We start from the raw sequence: 17,980 nt of genomic DNA on the forward strand, positions 1-17,980 counted from the left end.
ACACATATTTCTGCCATGAGGATTTCTCGGCATTTCTTCGAATGAATCGCGCTCTGGCCTTGGCCCTCTTAAAGGCAATCAAGTTCTCCGCTGTTGGATACCGACGCAGAGAGCCCCAAGCTTTATTTTGTTGTTTTTTTGCTAATGTGAATTCTTGCGTCCACCATACTTTATGTTTTTTGTGTACGAGTCCTGCTGTTTGTGGTATGGCTAGTGTAGCAGCCGGTATTATGCATGTAGTAAACCTTTCGTTAATTTCGTTTATAGTGAGGTCTTCACAAAATTCTTTTTCTAGTGTGGCATTAGCTGTAAAAAGTGACCAGTCGGCGAGGTGAAGTTTCCAGCGCCGTGGTCTTGTGGGGATGACTGGAGTAGACGATGATAGTAGGTAGGTGATCACTTCCCAGAGGGTCATTTAAAACATCCCATTTAAAATCGTTAAAGAGCGATGGTGATGCGAAAGCTAAATCGAGAAAGCTCATTTTTGCCGAGCTTGGGCAACAATAAGTGGCTTTTCCCGTATTTAAAAGACAGATGTTATTTGAGAAGATAAAATCTTCGATTATTTGTCCCCTTGAGTCACATCGTTCGCTTCCCCAAAATGGGGAGTGAGCGTTAAAATCGCCAACTACCAGATATGGCTCCGGCTGTTGATCAATCAGGCCTTCTAAATCTTCGACTGTTAATGTGATGTGCGGGGGAAGATATACAGAACATACTGTTATTGTTTTGTAGGTAACGACGCTAACTGCAACTGCCTCAAGTTTTGTGTTAAGTTCAATTTCTTGAGTAGGAACGCTGCTTTGAATGACAACTGCGACACCACCCGAGAGTCTATTTGACTGCTCGCGATCGCGTCGGATAACTTTTATAGTGTTTTAAGATATTCACATGTTGTGGACCAAGATTGGTCTCCTGAAGGCACAAAGCAATGGGCATTATTGACCCAAAATATGTGTTACGTCACTGTAGTTTCTCAGTAATCCTCGACAGTTCCATTGAATCACAAAAGTCATGTTTGTGTTGTTAAGTGGGAATGGAGCAGAAGGAATTTACTTTTCTGGGCCCGTAATTAGGGGTCTGCCTTTTTTTCGCTCGAGAGAGCTGTTCCGCCGCTTCAAAGCAGACGGACTGGGAGTTATATCCATCACCTCAAGAGAGGTGCTGGAGGACCGCGAAGCCGCGGATGTCTGATTTTTAGGCCTCCCCCGTTGGGGGGAAGTCCTGCGGGAGGCCGACCCATTGGATGGATCTCCCTGCTTTGGGGATGACAGAGCTGGGGCGTGGGTGGCTCTGCCATAGGCTCACTGAGCGTGGCCTTGGCAGATGCCGGAGTGCTGTGTGGCGCACTGCCCCTGCGCACCACATCAGCAAAGGTTGTTTTTGTAGAGAAGGCGAAAGTGTTCTTCGCGTAGAAGAGTCGTCTCGCTTCCTTGAATGTGATGTTTTGTTTTGTTTTCATTGTAATGATATCTTTTTCATTTTTCCGTGTTTGACATGACCTTGAATATGCTGGGTGATCATCTCCGCAGTTTCCGCAGAGAAATGCTGCTCCTTCACAGTTTTCGGAAGCATGGTCTTTTGAGGCACATGTTTTGTGGCCACGACAACTCTTGTGACCCGTGTCCATATCTTTGACAATTGAAACACCTTCGTGGGTTTGGAATGTAATGGCGTACATTTATTTTCAAATAGCCTGATTCTATGGACTCTGGAAGTGTGCTGCAGTTGAACGTGAGCACTATGTGTTTCGTTGGGATTTCTTTGTCCTCTTTTCTTATCTTTATACGGTGTACGTTTATGACGTTTTGGTCCTTGAGGCCTTCCAGCATCTCTTCCTCAGTGCGGTGGATAAAATCTGTTTCAGAAATCACACTACGGACGACGGTGCTCAAGGATCGGTGTGCAGTGATAGACACAATGTTGTCCCCAATTTGCACTTGGTTAGAAAGTTTGGAGTATTGGACGATGTCTTTTAGTTCAAGTAGTAGGTCACCATTGGGCATTTTTGACAGTTTGTAGCCTGGACCGATGGCATCAGTCAGACATTTTGAGACTAAGAATGGGGACATAGTTCTTGCAGATTTTTCTGTTTCCTCACTATGGAGGACACGAAATTTTGGAAATGAATCCTTCGTTTTCCTGAAGCATTGAATAGATATATCTTCGGTCCGCACTCTTTTATGAAAGCGATCAGGTTTTGAAAGGGGGGGAGCCATAAAAAAGTTTGGTGTTCGGCAGCGGTGCTAGCCGCCCACCACAGAGCCCAACATGGGGATGGGACAGGCGCCTTTAAAAAGCCCTGCACACACCAGCTATACACCGCCACTATAACCTAATACGGCATAACACAGGGTTGTCAGCCACACATGGTTAACCCTCGCCGCCTATGAAAAGTGAAAAAACCGAGAAAGGAGGAGGGGACAGGAAAGTTGTAAGAAAGAGATAGGAAAGCGAAAGATGGAGGGCAGGACAGGAAAAGGCGACTGCCGATTTCCCCCGGTCGGGTCAGGCCGGAGGTGCCGTCTACAGGAAGCTGAGGCCAAAGTGGTGTGTTGCCTCCGTCGAGGGGCCTTAAAGGTCCAAACGCTCGGCATAGGCTCAACCACCAGGATCCCCTTTTCCCCGGACACGGCGATGCCACGCACGGCGAGGCGCGGGTGCTCGGGTCCGTGGTGATGCACAGTTCACCATCATCCCTTGCGGGGATGTCCCTGCGGATGCTCGAGAACCCGCTGTGTCGCCACTCACCGTCGCGACGCCTGCAAGCTGCAGGCGTCCCCCTGCGGGGCGATTTCAACCAACGTTTATAGATATACTTGAGTTTCGAAACTCTCCGCCGCGCCTATTAGCAGGAGCCGGCCCGCCGCGGTTCCTGCCACCGCGGCGCTGCGGTCGAAGGTTGCGCTATGGAAGCAAGCGTCGTCTGCTAGCGCCCAATGTTTTGCCTGTGCAGGGCGCTCCTAGATTGCTTGTACAACTGACTTTTGTTCGCTAACCATTTCGATTTGCGGAAATTTTATCATGCGGTGAAAAGTTCGAACTTTTCTGTCTTCCACATTCACGCGTTCCAGCCTTCGTCGTAGTGGAGTGCGCTCGGTGCGTTTGCCAGCGCGGTGGCTATTCAAGGGGCGGTTATGTACGAACATGCGACGATACGAATAGTCGCCTATTGCAGAACAACTGTACTGCGACTTCAAAGCCGCGGTAGGTTAGCGTTTTATCGTCGCTAAAAGCCGTGCCGCTCATTAAGCGCGTCGCGCCTGCGTAGGATGGCGGACTTGACTGCGTCCGTTTTCTTTCCTACAATCTTTACAGTTACGCTCTTGTGGCTAGTAGTGCGCCTCAAATTATGTTACTTTGAAATGCAGCGCTTGTTGCATCCGTTCCCGCTTACCTGAAGAAATGCGCAACGAAAATTTCATACTGATACCGAGCACCATTCGCCTTCCCTTTGCACTGACCGCAAGCGCGCGCAACCTCAAGGCGTGATGTAAGTCTGCGAAATGGAACGTTTTGCAGCTGACGACCTCGGCAGCCCACCTTCGTTCTGTAGTCTTTACTGTGCAGCCTTATCCACACTTTACAACACCAATGTACATAATGTCCGCAATGTACCAAGAAACACGACAACGAGAACTGGGTGAATGATATTCAGAAAGAAAAACACTTTATTAACACATTTGCTGAAAAGAACAGGCTTTGAGCATTCTTAGACAAGCTTTGCATTTTTTCCTCTCTCTTTGTGCCTTCACTGCAGAGTCATTCTCTTGGCACTTTGCTCTTGCAAAGAAGTGCATACGAGTGACTAAATAAAAATGGATTACTTCAGCAGTAAATTCCTCACAGTGCTGTGAGCAGCCAACCGTGTTGGTGCCATTTTCATTCAGGCTGTCTAAAACCCTCCAAAAAAGGTCGCCAAATGCAGCCAGTTTGCTGGCTTTGTTTATAGCCTTCTCTACAGTGATTACACACGCAAATAATTTTTTTGATGGATACACGAGACAACCTGACACGTGTGCACGCTCAATTACTAGGAGTGCTTCAGGAGGAAGGGAATCCTGTGAGCCCACTGCATCTTTTTTGCAGTCCATACAACATGCAGTTTTGTTAACCTTGAAAGCAACATAACCAGATAAATAGTACAGTGCTGTCGTTTCTGGTGCTGGCACACTGTAGACATGATCATTGGGCAGATTGCACAAGTCCTTGAACGGTATGGATGTGAGTCGCTTCCACACCTCTTCTTTAACCATGTTTTTTTGAGTAAGCGCCTCACGACGCTTTGTGCCAAGGCTTGCAAATGCACTTAGCAAAACGCGATCATCGCCTCCTTCACAGTTACCCTTGACAGCCAACTTCACCGGAGTGTACAGAGAAAGCAGGCGGAACAGTTGACCGAAGTTCGTTACTGTCGGGTGATCCTTGTCACCCCCAAACAACCTCACAAGACCAAAGAACCTCTGAAAAAAAAAATAATAAACAGGTGTCAACACTGCCCAGAACGGACACGGGAAATAGTTCAATTACCTCAAGTGGATCTTGGTTTAAGCTTGCTGTAAGGACATAGCTGACACCACGGCTGTGCAAGAAGTCAATCAAGGACAGAACCGACATTAATGTGACACGCAGAGACTCCATGGTCTGGTTGGATGCAAAAAGCTTCAAATTTGGGATTGCTTCTGAGCAATTCATCATTTTCAGGAAGTCTTTCAAGACCTGCAAGCATACAAAACGGTTCATGAGACAACTTGCAATATTACACTTGCAGTGCATAAAAAGAAAATAGAAGCATTTTTTTCACACCTTACTCCACACACAAAGGTTCAGAAAGCTTACCTTAATCTTGGGAGAATCACGTCTGATTCCAGCTGCAGGAATTTTAGCGTTCAAAATGTCAAAAATGTCATTCAGAAGTTTTGTAAATGTCTCTGTTCCAGCACTGTCACTGAAGCCAGGAACTTTCAGTTGCCTGTATACCTTAAGGCCAATAGCGACACTTCGGCTGAAAAGCTGAAAAAAAGGCAAAACCAAGAAATGAATAACTCAATGAAGCAACTGAATTTAAAACTGATGTTAATCAAGCTGAAAAACAATGGGACATCTTTCACTGTCAGAGTTGTCGAGCCTAACTTCGCAAAAGTAAGCAACTGCAGAAAAATGCTTTGGGCAAAGCTTTTAATGGAAAGTCAGTGACATGGAACTAACGTTATATTTGCCATGTTGGCCAAGGGAGGAGATAGGCAAGTGATAGGAAAATTTGTAAGCGATCTACATGCAGGTGGACTACTTAAAAGTGAAAAAAGTTTTGCTTTGCAGGAGATTAGGCTGCATGCAAGAAACAAAAAACGCTGCTCAAAACCGAGTACCTGAGTGGCCAGACGAACGTTCATTTTCTGAAGTGCCTGTGGGTTCACGTGGTATGCAGTCAGTTTTGGAACTACTTTTATGGGCACTTTCTTTTCAGCCTCGAACAGCCGCACATAGTGCTCATAATTTACTTTGTAGTCTCCTATCTGAAATGAAATAATTGCATAGCGCCTTAGAAAACAAGGTACAGCAACACAGTACAGTTTTAAGAAAACATCGAGATGCTGACCAAAAAGCTTTGTTGTGATATGACGTACCTGACCATATTTGTGTTTCATCAGATGATTCCTAATGCACTTCATTATGTGAGGAACATCACATATGAAGTGAAGTGATGCATCTGGAAGGCAAGGATGTTCCATCTTGCAGTTGGCACCCGTCAGTTTGCCACTTACTCCAAGATGTGTCCACATGGATTTGTTGCTTCCCGCACCATCACTGATAACTGCCAACACATTGGCACCATACTGAAATAGCTGTAAAACTGAGCTCACCACTATCTTCGCCAATATCCATCCTGGCGCGGCCCCTTTCGTTGCATATGTTGCTACTGGTTGAATCCAGGGCTGAAACATAGGGTTAAACATCACCACCAATGCATGGTCTGCTAGCACGTTGGAGTCTTCATTGCAAATGTCCCCATAGTTGACGAAGCAATCAAATTTGCAAGAAGCTCTGTTGAACTCTGTCGTTTCCCTTAACTTGATTTCGTCGATGATAATTGAGCCATACGTATGATGCTCCGGCTTTCCATTCATTTGCAGCTTAATGCTTTCCAATGCAAATTTATTCATACCATACTCGCATGGCAGACCCCTGAGCAGCTGTACGAGGCGGTTGGCGCTGGGAAGGGGTAGAATCTTCATATCAGAGAGAGTCCTATAACATTTCGGGCTTGTTAGCCTCAGGAGCAGGCACACCATGAGCCACTCTGTTGTGTACCTGCGTCCACGAGGCGACTTAGCTGCTTGCTGCATTACAGCGGCACGAATGGCCATCTTCTGTGGCCCAGGCAAATCTTTCACAATATCGTCTATGGCTGCCGTGAAAGCGTTTTTTAGCTTAGCACTCAGCCGACTTACTTCTGCTTTTTTGCACTCTCTTGCAGCAGTGGCATGAATCAGACGCTTCCTAAGCACACTGGCTGCTACAGGCACTTTCTTCCTAGGCTGTTTTGATGCAGCCTTTCTCTTCAACATTTTTGTCATGCTAACACACATGGCACACACACCTCTGTCAGCATCTGTTAGAACTGTACAATCCTTGTGGTACACAGTTCCAGTTTTGTTTGAAGAGTTTTCGGAACCACTCACAGCACTGTGGCTACATCCAAGGCAGAATTTCATGTTGTGCACAATTCGCACTATCGCTTCCACGTCTATAAGCGAGCGCATCTGCACATCGACAAGCGATCTTTGTAATAGTTTTCCATTCCCTGAAATAATGTATGTAAGGTCCTCCCTTACCACAACGCTTTTGAGGATGGAGAAAACACCTGTTTTCATTCCTGCTTCGTAGAAAACTGCTTGCTGACGATCACCAGGTTCCTCCACCACAACTGAAAATTGCCAGTTTCGAGGCAGTCGCAGCGATGCACCATTCTCGATGATGTTTGCAATGTCAGTGCTATCGAAATCACTCGACAGCTCTTGTGATTCTTCGTGAGCGGACCGACAAGCCAGCTGTGCACTCCTAGCAGTTCCGCCTCTCTTCTTCGGTGATCGCCGCCTTTTGGTGGCAGAGGACAGGTAACTGGGCAAATTGGGAAACAGCGTGGGAATGGCACCATTTTTCAGTGCCCACGAACCCCGTTCTATCTCCACAACCTCACCGTTGATGTTGTGCTGGAATGTTTTGACGATGTCTGACGGCTGGAAATGAATGTCGCACACTTTGCATGTTTTGCTGAGTAGCCTGTCAGCGCGGGGGATCGCTCTAGCCCACCTCTCACGAAGCAGCGGGTCCGACGGTGGAGCAAAAAAGTGCCTCTTTTCTGGGTTGCTTCGGTACCCGCTCGTACAACCAGGCACGAAGCAGGTCGGCATGCTGGCTGAATTTCAACGCAGTTGAAGTTAAAAGGCAAAACAGGTCGATGAGTGCAGCTCTTGGTGGCAAAAAACGGCTGGCCGGCAGCAGCAGGCCGTGGAAATCGACGACTTCTTGCAGCGTCCAAATCACTCGCTTCTCACTCCGTTACGGCAAACGGCTGACTTTTAACGAAATTCACGAAGCAGTTGCACGTTCACAAACACGAAACCGAATTAAATGAAAACTAAAGCGACACAAACACGCAAAAAAACCATGGCAACAGGAAAAAAACAGCCACCGACGCACACGCCGCAAGCCAAACGTTGGCGCAACCTGCGACCGCAGCGCCCTCACACTCCCTAGGGGCAAGTCGCGCCCGGCTCCAGCGGGCGAGTTTCGAAACTCAAGTATATCTATAAACGTTGATTTCAACTATGAGATCAATTACTTAGGCCATGACAAATTTTTCGTCCAAGTCAATGATTTTGACAAAACTGTGTAGCTTTCCTTTCCAGCCATGTGACTGTGCCCAAGTGAATTCTAATGAGTGATTACTTCTTTAATAAGTTCACTGTGTCATGAGTAACCAGTGGAAGCAAGCCACGTATGCAAACTGTGCAGCCACAAATACTGAAACATACAATGAAGCCGGAGGATAGCTCAGCAAGTTTCAACGAGCCCGTCAAAAATGCATTTGCAAAGTCGCTATTGCCATCTGTTGGCATCTCAAAGAAGCTGGATTCACCAGTGCCTCATTGGTGGGTCCTGCAACACCCAAGAATTGCAAAAATTCAAAGACCTGCATTACAGTGAAGAGCGCTTGGTGCATACAGATGTCAGGATGATGTCAGATAAGAGGTGACTGAATGCCAAGATTACACTTGTCTGTCACATTCTGAATGGCAAAGCATGTTAAGGTGGGTTAAGGTTTATGTGCCCCTCACATGCAGCTAGCGCTTAGGAACTGAAAGCAAATTTGCAAAACAAGCCCTTGTTTCAAAAGTTCAGTGCAATCATAAGTGAAAGAGAAAACTCCAGAGACAGAAACAACATAATTCCTCCTTGAAGGCACTGCTACCATGAAGGGCACAAGGAGAAGAGTTCAAAAGAAATGTACTTCAACCAGATACAAGTGCAGAGCACTCACCTCGTATAAGTTAGCATGGTGGCTCTCCGTGAGATCTCCATTCACAGTCCACATCATCACTTTCCGGAGATGTGCTTCAAGAACCTGCGGGGCACAGCAGCAAACAAGCACAAAACACATGACCAACCCAGTGAGGTGAGGCACCAAAACACTGTGTAGCACAGAATGACGAGTTTGCTGGAAGGGCTGTGAAGCATTTCTGGTGGTGTAGCCTGAAGGCATTGAATACAAATGTCTACAATACAATGTCCACCCTTTATTAAAAAAAAATTAATGTGTTAGCACTACAAGTCCCACTATGAAAAAAAAAATGATGGATGATTTAGTGTGGTTAGACTAAATACTAATTAGATGCGCTAGCACTTTGGTTTCAGTAAAGATTTCGTTTTGGCTTTATGGGGTTTAAAATCCCGAAGCGACACAGGCTATGAGAGACGCCGTAGTGGAGAACTCCGGATAATATTGACCATCTAGGGTTCTTTGACGTTCAAATACATCCCACAGCACACAGGCCTCTAGCATTTCGCCTCCATCAAAATGCGACCGCCACGGCCGGGATTGAGTCCATGTCCTTTGGGTCAACAGCCAAGCACCATAACCACTGAGCCACCATGGCGGTAGCTGGTTTTGGTTTAAGGTCAAGGCTCATTTTTAAAGGTCAAAGAGGCTTCAGACAAAGATCGGCGAATTCGGTGAGAGTAGGGGGGGGGGGTTCGTACTAGTGCACTGAAACTTAAGACACTTAAGCTTCACCATAAGGTGGTGGTGATGGAGTTTTATGGCGCAAGGGTATCTGTGGCCAAAGAGCGCCATGGTACAAGGTATTTTTCTTCTACTCAAGGTGGGAGTCAAAGATCCATTTCTCAAGCATTTCACCCTAAATAAGCCGAGCACCAGACCAGGGGAAAGCTTGTACCCACTGTATCACCGGTGGGTACCCGCAGCACTGGGGATCGAACCCCACACCTCTCGCATTTGAGGCGGATGCTCATACCACTAGACCACCACTGCGGTTGCTTCTCCATAAGGCTATGGCGTGATAGTGTTAATGTGCTAATGCCCGTATATGCTAAACTGGTCCTTTCCTAATTACTTTCATAGATTTCAGGCAGTCCTCATACCACTCCTGGAGCAGTCGTGCAGCGGTTTAGCGATGCGCCACTACCCTAAGATGGCAAATACTGCCATCGGTCAGGCTTGTGAGGCCTAGGAGCAACCTCTCACGACCAGTCATTAACCGAATTGCCACCTGCCACGGTGGGCGGGTTGTGATGACGTCACAGTCACGTAACTTAGGTGGCCCACCTGTCACTTAGGGGTGTTGCTCTCCTCCTCTCGACAACGCAGCACAGCTGTTCAGCTTGGATGGACCAGACAAACAGACAACAGCAAAATCAGCGAGTTGGGGCTCTAGTGCTAGTGCACTAAGAGTGTCTGGCATTTTCCATTGGCATAGTGTTGTGTACAATTGCCACCTGCTGCGGTAGGTACAGTAAACAGCCACCTGCCATGGGTGGCAGGTGGCAAAGTGGAGAAAAGGAAATTCCCCTTTCCATATGCAGGAGAGGAGGAAGGAGAGGCCAGAAGGTGGCTGCCACAGAAAGAACACCCCCCAAAATGACTCAGTAAAATTCATAGGGTATAACAATGAGTACAAATGATTCAGCAAAAATGAAAATGACTTCAAATGACTCAGCAAAGTTCCTCAGCAGTCTTCTCACCAAATATCAGTAAAATGTGTTGTGTTTTATGGCACATAAATATGGGCAAAGAAATATATGACAAAATGTATGAGAAAATATTCATGAAGAGGCAATGCCTAGTCTATTTGGTTGGCATCGCTGTGTACGCAGCACTTGGTACTTTACAAATAGTTTCAGACTAAGTATACATGAATATGAAGAGCAACATCTCACCAAGGCCTGTGGCTGGTCTTCCACTGCTTTCCATGCAAGGATGTAAGTTTGAGCCAGCATATGTACTTGCTCACTGAAACAAATAACCCACTGTAATGACCAAAGCGCACCACAAGAACCCAGTAAACAAAGTCTGAACATATGTGCACCAATGCAGTCATCTTCAACACTTTATCTTTGTGGCCATTCATTTTTGCACAAAGCATATTTCTGGTTCAATTCTGGTTGGCGCACCATGTTTCCAACAAGTACTAAGAACACTTGAAGCATCAAACACCTTAAACTCTTCGCTTCTTTCTGCAAAATAACCCCATGGGCAAAGTAGACGATTGCATATACTCAAATCAGAGCAGAGAACTAAGGTATGCATAAGTCCAGCATTCAAACTTCCAGAGCATCTCCTCAGAACTGCGGAACAAAGCAGAAGCCTAACAATTATGACATGTTACTGACACTAACAGGCCAAGGCACAGATGGGGCGCCATCAAAACAAAACTAAATGGTACTTTCATTTCTTTTTGTGAATGAAAGTACCATCCATCTCTTTCCTTGAGAAATAGACAAAAATATAGGAGGTACAAAGACAGGTGCAGTTACGTGCAATTATGAAATCACGAAAAACAATACTAATGCCTGCGAGGGCTGAAAAATGAGTTTGCGGTACTAGCACAATTTTACCATGTTTGGCCTAAATTTTTTTTACGGCCTAAAATTTTGTCTTAGATCACATTATATTAAATTCAGAATAATTAGAATAGTTCAGTAGTAAACTTTGAATCAATGCAAATCAAATGTATGTTGTAAATAAACCAAAATGCCAGTCATGCTTTTAGCCTTTCTCTAAATTTGGTGATTACGATTTGTAGGAAGCTGTACCAGCCAGCTGGTAATGAGCTCAGTTTTTCAATATTAAAAACATTTAGAGTTCTTTGTTCTCAAGTTCTATTTTTTGCCGAATTTGGCGGTAAACATTTGGCGATATTTTCCAAGAGAAAAGTTCCATAATTCAGGTTTTTCTGGGCTATTATCACAACAAAAAGTTAATTCAGTATTAGAACTCATTTTGGGCAGGACATAAAAAGCTCTACTTTTAGCTATTTTCAGAAACAGTATGTAAATGCAAGGTGCCCTAAAAACTTATCGAGCCAGACATTCTTCTTCTCATTTCTTAGAATTATATTGCCACATACATTACCATCTCTCCTGTGCAGCACTTTAGTTTGCACGAAAAGGCCTACCTACATTTGTTTGTAAACCGTGACAACATTAATTCAACATCACAACTGCCATTTTCAACACATAAGAGCCTTGAAGCAGGACATCATTAGCGTGGAAACTGCTCGATACAATGATTCCTGTAAGACATGGCCAGTAACAGTGTTTTGGCCTCCAGCTTCTAAAATATATATATAGTGCGGGAGGGGTGCCAAGGTGCGTAATAGGATGGCGCAGCTTGAGCCGTCGCCATTGCGTTGATGTGGTTGTATGTCGGTGCCGGTCGGGGTGGGTGGACAAAGGGAGGGGATGATGCAGCAACTTGAGCGTAAGTCGGCGCTGGGCGGGGAGCAGGAGGGTCAGATGCGATAGGGTGGGTGATTGTTGCCAACTCTTCTTTGATGATGTTATGGAGACCAGGGTCATTAGAAGGTGCGGGAGAATGATCGCACCGTGGCCGCAGAAAGGGCTGAGGACTTTCAGCTCTTCGCGGACGATCGCTCGAATCAGTGTTCGCAGATCGAGGTCAGCAGAGGTCAAGGCCGCAGCGAGGCCAGGCTGTGCGAGGACGGGCTGAGAGCGGGAGGTCTGCAGCTGGTCGATGCGATGGCAGGTGGTAATGATTGAATCGGCACTTGAAGGATTTTGGGCAATTAGGGTGTTAAAAGCCACAGAACTGATTCCTTTCAGTACGTGGTGGACGCGGTCAGTTTCCAGCATGGTGGGACTAAAACGCCGACAAAGCGCAAGTACGTCCTCGATGTAAGACGCATAGGATTCATCGGGACCTTGAAAGCGGGAAGCGAGCTTTTTCTTGGCGACCTCAGTTTGAACAGCCTGGCCGGCAAAGTACTGATGGAACTACTGTATGAAGGTGGGCCAGTTAGTGGTGTGGGGTTCGCGATTAATGAACCAGCTTCTGGCGACCTCAATGAGGTAGAAAGAAACGTCATCCACGTCTTCGTCGCGATGACCAGAGAACTTCGGAGGGTCGCATTGTCGGAAGGGTGCGTTCGGACGGGGCAGTGCAGGTGAGGCCGAGGGAGGGGGTCCGGCAGGGTCGGGGTTGTCTTCGGTTGGCATGACGATGGCGGGAAGTGCGAAACGGCAACCGGAAAGCAGCTCCAGCGAGAGGTAGGCTGCAAGGCAACAAGGGAATCGAGTTTCACCTCCACCACTTGTGAAGGAAGGCCAGGCCGAGACGGCAGGACATTTGTGGAAGAAGGCTAGGCCTAGACGGCAAGACGGCCGTGCCTGGCGTTAATTCTAATGGCGGACCGGAGGCGCGTGCCACAGGCGGAGCCGCGGGATGATGATGGTATGTACAAGTGAAAAAAGATGATGCCTGGAAGGCTCACAATATTTAGAACTTACCCTCAAATTAAGTTGCATCATAAATAACAAGCATTAAAAGAAATGTAAGATCATCGGTTAATTGAAAACTATCCCTGGAATGAGCCCAAGATAGCTGCTATTGTTTGCGCAGTGTGTTCAGCTTTGTGCAAAAGATAATCAACGTCTGAAGGTGCATTTCTTGGTAAAAATAGAAATGACCTTGATTTCAGAGAAATTTATCTGGATGCAAGAATCAGGCAAAACCTGGTTTTATCCAAAAATGAAGGGCCCAGAGTATATTATGAAGGATGACTTGCAAACTCGACCAATTGTTCTGCTCCTGGTCCCAGCTACTACCATATATACTTGCACATAGCATGTACTCTCATAACTCAAACATCTGTTATTTTGATTGTCAAAATACTTTAAATTTTTGCAAACATAATACCTTCTCTGCATAATGAAAGTGCCCCAAAATGTTTTGTGCATTTGCTTTTCACATAAAAGTGCACGTAAATACAGTATTCACTTAATAATGCAAGTAAATACAGTATTCACATGATATGGCAACTAGCAACGAGTTCATAGTCAGCAAAATGCTGGCAAAAAATGATACTGCAGCCAGAAAAAAAAAAAAAAACTGGACAGTAAATTTTGCACAATTAGTAAAATAAATTCTTGCAGTAGCAAAAAGCTCAACCTGCATCCAAATTTGGCCCATTAATTTCTTTAAATGTGTATTCTATTACAGGGTGCATGCTTCCCATCACAGCAGTTTATGTGTTAGGTGCCTAGAGATCAAGTAGCTTTGAATAAAGAGATGGGTTTGAAGCACGCAACCATAAAATCGGCATTGAGCATGCAGCAGCTTTCACCTACCTACTCATGTGGGCTAATGCGTCATCCACTTCATTGTCGTATATGGCATCGGCAAGGCTTTCGTCCAGTGATAGCAGAAAGGCCACAAACTCCCTCCCCTGAAAAACAAACGTGCTTCGATTGAAATTCCTTGCAAATGCTGCATAAATACCAACGCATAATTACAAAAGACAAAAGAACCTTAAAAGCTTGTAATGTATAGGAAACACAGTTCCGCAGCAGACTCCCATTAAGACGAATTCTCTGATACAACAAACAACGCGAGATCCTTTGGTTGGCTTTCTATGCTCAATCAAACGCAAAAACTAAAACAGCTATAGTCAAGTTTGGTGCTGCTTGCCATCATCTGCCCCACCCCCACTGCCTATTTCCTTCTGGAGTTCTCGTTTGAAAATGTATTACATTGTAACGTCATTTGGTGGTGATGATTGGAGAGATGATGGTCAGCAGACTTTACTGACTTGGATCCTCCTCTAATCATGCTACGATGTTTTTTACAGCAGAGAACTGTGTGCGGTAAAAAAAAAAAAGAGAGAGAGACTGAGTGTATGTGTGTGTGCGTGCGTGTGCATGCGTGTGTCTGTATGGGTACATGCGTTTGTTCAGGATTGCGAGCACACAACTGAATCGGTCACTTACATCCAACCCAACCCACGCTCTTTCATGCGCACACATCCCACTGTTTTCTCGCCCCACTCAGTTCCAGCGAATTGTTGATCTCCCCACTTTTTCTGTGGCTTGGATAATTATAAAAGTAAAACAAATAAAAAAGCATTAACAAACACCACTTATACACCATTCTGAACAACGCACATGCACACACAAAAACATGCACGCATGCATACAAGAAGAAAAAGTCAGCACTAGTGCCATGCACATCCGTTATAATCAGTAAGTGATTACTCATTGGCATCCACCCAAATGCAGCAATACAGCTTAAAAAGGAAAGCTGTATAGAAAAGTTATACAGCTTTAGCAAGGAAAGCTGTATAGGTTCCTTTGCAGCCTTTGCGCCTGGGTGGATGCCAATGAGTAATTAATCCCCGATTACAAATCTACTTGACCTCAGGGGTTTCCCCTAAATATTTGACCATGCACACCCATTGTTTTTGAAGCTTCTAACAGGCACTATCACACTTTTTTGGCACAGCAAAGAAGCTAACCCCAACGCTGATAGTTTCACAGTAGCGTGCTGCCTCCCACTTTCGTCCAGCAAAGATTTGAAACTCAATACTGACGCCGTTTACAAGTGTTCCTGCTGTGTGCTTTCCTGCCAAGCCCTTCACACCTCAGGTCAACCACAGCAAGATGCCAACATGCAGCAGGCCTGTTTTGTTTCTTTTTCATGACATGGATTGAGAAGCAACGCAGTTCCAATGTGGTGTGCGACTACATACAAAAAGCTCGATGAAGATTTATAGGCAAGATTAGATTTGCCGGAGACATTTGCAAGACTCATGTGAGACTCAATGATGTTTATTGTACCACACGTGCCATTTTGGAGCAGGCTTGGTGCAAACTATTCATAATTTGCCACAGTGTAGCAGCATGTGGCAGGGTCAGCACTTTTGTGCAACTGGCACAGCAACCACATCGCTGATATTGTATATTTTGAGAATTTTCTCTATGGGCTAGTGGTTTAAGCAAGCAGACATCAAGCAAAGCACTTCACCTGGAGAGTGCTTAAGTAATTTGGTGAAACAGCACAGTGGGCAAGTTCTCTGTAAAGAAGTTTCTTGTCTGTGTCACCCAGCTTGCCCTTCCTCTGTACAGGTTCATCTGCGGCCAGGCCATCTTTCATCTGGATGGCCAACCGCCTCATTCTTGCTGCCTTTACCTGAAAAAAACAGGCATGTAGCATGATGCAACTGCAAGTGAACAGCTGAACTATAGGACCCAAACAATACTTGAATGAATTAAGTGAGACAAAAAGACATTTTATGAACGAAGACTTCAGTGAGTCATGATATAGCAAATGTATAATCAACTGCTAAATGAATCTTCAGATGACATACAGATTAAAATTTGACGGACAATCATTTTTTCACAATGATGAATGTAGAAAGAGAGGAGATTATGTCACAACTTGAATGCTTGCATCTTGTTTGACACCTACAGCAGTGGGACAAATAATGATGATCGCTACAAGAAGCGTATCTAATTGAACATAGCAGCTCAAGAACTAAACAAGGATCACAAAGTAGCAACATGCTACAATGTGCTAGAAGAAAAAGAATCCCAGACGCAGATTTTGTTTCTTCGCTATGATTAATACTGTCGAAAGGTTGCCAATGCTTTCCATATAACATAGGAACAGTACATTAACCACCCATCTCTAACTTTACCTGCTTAGACAGAGTGGGGATTTGAGCTTCTTAAGCGACCCGAGTACGCATGCTGCTGCCGTTTCACTCGTTAGACCTCCTATAGGATGCTTGCGCTTGCTTGCTTGCGCTTCTTTCCAAGGGAAGCTCTTTCAAGAACCACTGTATATCACACTACCTTTTGTTCCTCCCGCATCGACCTCGCATCCTCATTGTGTCATTGAGTGTGACAGCTGAGAGGCATTGTTTCGGCGAGAGCCCGCGAGTGGAAAATGAACAAGTGATCGCCAACGACTCGGGCAACACAAACTTGCATAGATTTTGCCTTCCAGTGCCCCGTCCGGGGACAACGAATGCGGGTGGTTTAACGCGTGCATCTAGTATGTATGCTCGAGTCCAGGCCCGAACCTCCGGAGTCCTGTCGCCTGCCTGTGTGGTGCTGAAGCTCCAGATTCAGGAGAACCTGATTTGGCAGGTTCTCCATCATCGCCTGCCACTGCCGGTGACTTTGTGCGATGAGCCACCACTGTGCAATCTGCATCGTCAAGATGTGCTCCACGCATTCCCCATCCTCCCTCCTGTTGTGTCACGCACGATTTAACCCCTCGGTTGGCCTTGCGGTATGTGATGGCTCTTAGCTATGCCATCACACACCCAAGTATTCTTTGCTTTGCACGCGCGGCTCCGCGGGCCCGCTTTCTGGTGCTGCGGCTGGGCTGTGGGTTGTACTGAGGTCTGGGGATCAGTGCAGTGTTCTGTACTGCAGCTTACTGTATAATAAACACTTATGCTTTCAAATAACTGTGCCTTCCTTCCTCCGGAATGTGAGCACAAGCGTGCAGCGAACACTTGCAGTGCCTTAGCTTGCGCTGGCCTAACCTGCGTTATTTGGGCGAAGTGCTGCGTAATTAGCACACCGTCACATGTAACTCCTTAACAGGAACAGTATTTTGCTGTTTGGGGTGCATTTTATGATTTGCATTGACACATGCATCAAGAAAAGGAGGACAGGGATGCTGGTTTTCGCACATGCATGCATGTCTGGGTTTTGCTGTCAGGTGTGCGTTTTTCTTTAGAATAACAGCTAGTTGCAGGTTCAATGCCGTGTTACCTACTTCTTGTTGTGCTGCTGGTTGTGCACTGAATGAAGAACTGGACACATGCACTTGCTCCCAGGGCACAGCATGTGCTGCTATGCAGGTATGAGGACTGAGAACAAATGAGACGGTCACCTTTGAGCGCACAGCAAGTGACAGCTGCACGGCCTTTAAGAAGGTATGCAGCCAAACAGACTCCCAGCTCTCATGCTTGCTGGCATACCAGGAAGCACACAAACTGTGTGTGGTGTCAAGAAGCTCCCCTCCATCCATCAGAGGAAGGGCATCTGCATCACAAAAGCACAGATGCCGCAGAAGTGTGACAGCAGTTTAATGCCACTTAACAAGGTTTCCCTTCTGCACACGTGCTGACTGGCCATGAATCTATGGTACACAAAGCACAACTGTTGCATCTGTACCTCATTAGCCCAAATGCTTTTTAACATTTGGCAGGCAGCATGAATCATTAGTGTTGGGAAAAACTACAGAGTGAAGTATACTCCTCTGGAGAGTTTCTGCAAAACTAATGCAGTCCTCATTAAAGCCAATAGATAAATGCTGCAAACACTGAGGCTGCTTTTTGCAATTACAATTACATTGACACAGGACTTTGTATGATAAAATTAACCTGTTATGCCTATGGGCAACACAGGTGGTCCTCGTGGATAG

General features: G+C 45.8%; 1 protein-coding gene and 1 pseudogene across 2 annotated transcripts in view; both read right to left on the bottom strand.

Annotated features, from left to right (window-relative positions):
- Nucleotides 1-17,980, bottom strand: part of LOC144095207 (condensin-2 complex subunit G2-like) — a 62,300-nt gene that overhangs the window by 25,534 nt on the left and 18,786 nt on the right. The window contains exons 4-8 of the mRNA XM_077628994.1: nt 17,447-17,598; nt 15,563-15,727; nt 13,891-13,988; nt 10,462-10,534; nt 8,546-8,629 (exon numbers count right to left, since the gene is read on the bottom strand). Of these exons, the coding sequence (XP_077485120.1) occupies nt 8,546-8,629; nt 10,462-10,534; nt 13,891-13,988; nt 15,563-15,727; nt 17,447-17,598 (572 nt within the window). The remainder of the gene's footprint in view (nt 1-8,545; nt 8,630-10,461; nt 10,535-13,890; nt 13,989-15,562; nt 15,728-17,446; nt 17,599-17,980) is intronic.
- Nucleotides 3,756-8,108, bottom strand: LOC144136605 (uncharacterized; annotated as a pseudogene). Its single transcript, XR_013315640.1, has 5 exons — nt 5,628-8,108; nt 5,370-5,516; nt 4,840-5,013; nt 4,531-4,719; nt 3,756-4,463 (listed from the first exon to the last, which is right to left on the bottom strand). The product of XR_013315640.1 is annotated as an uncharacterized LOC144136605 (transcript).

Source organism: Amblyomma americanum, chromosome 6, assembly GCF_052857255.1.
Source record: "Amblyomma americanum isolate KBUSLIRL-KWMA chromosome 6, ASM5285725v1, whole genome shotgun sequence".
In the NCBI taxonomy this organism is placed as follows: Eukaryota; Metazoa; Arthropoda; class Arachnida; order Ixodida; family Ixodidae; genus Amblyomma; species Amblyomma americanum.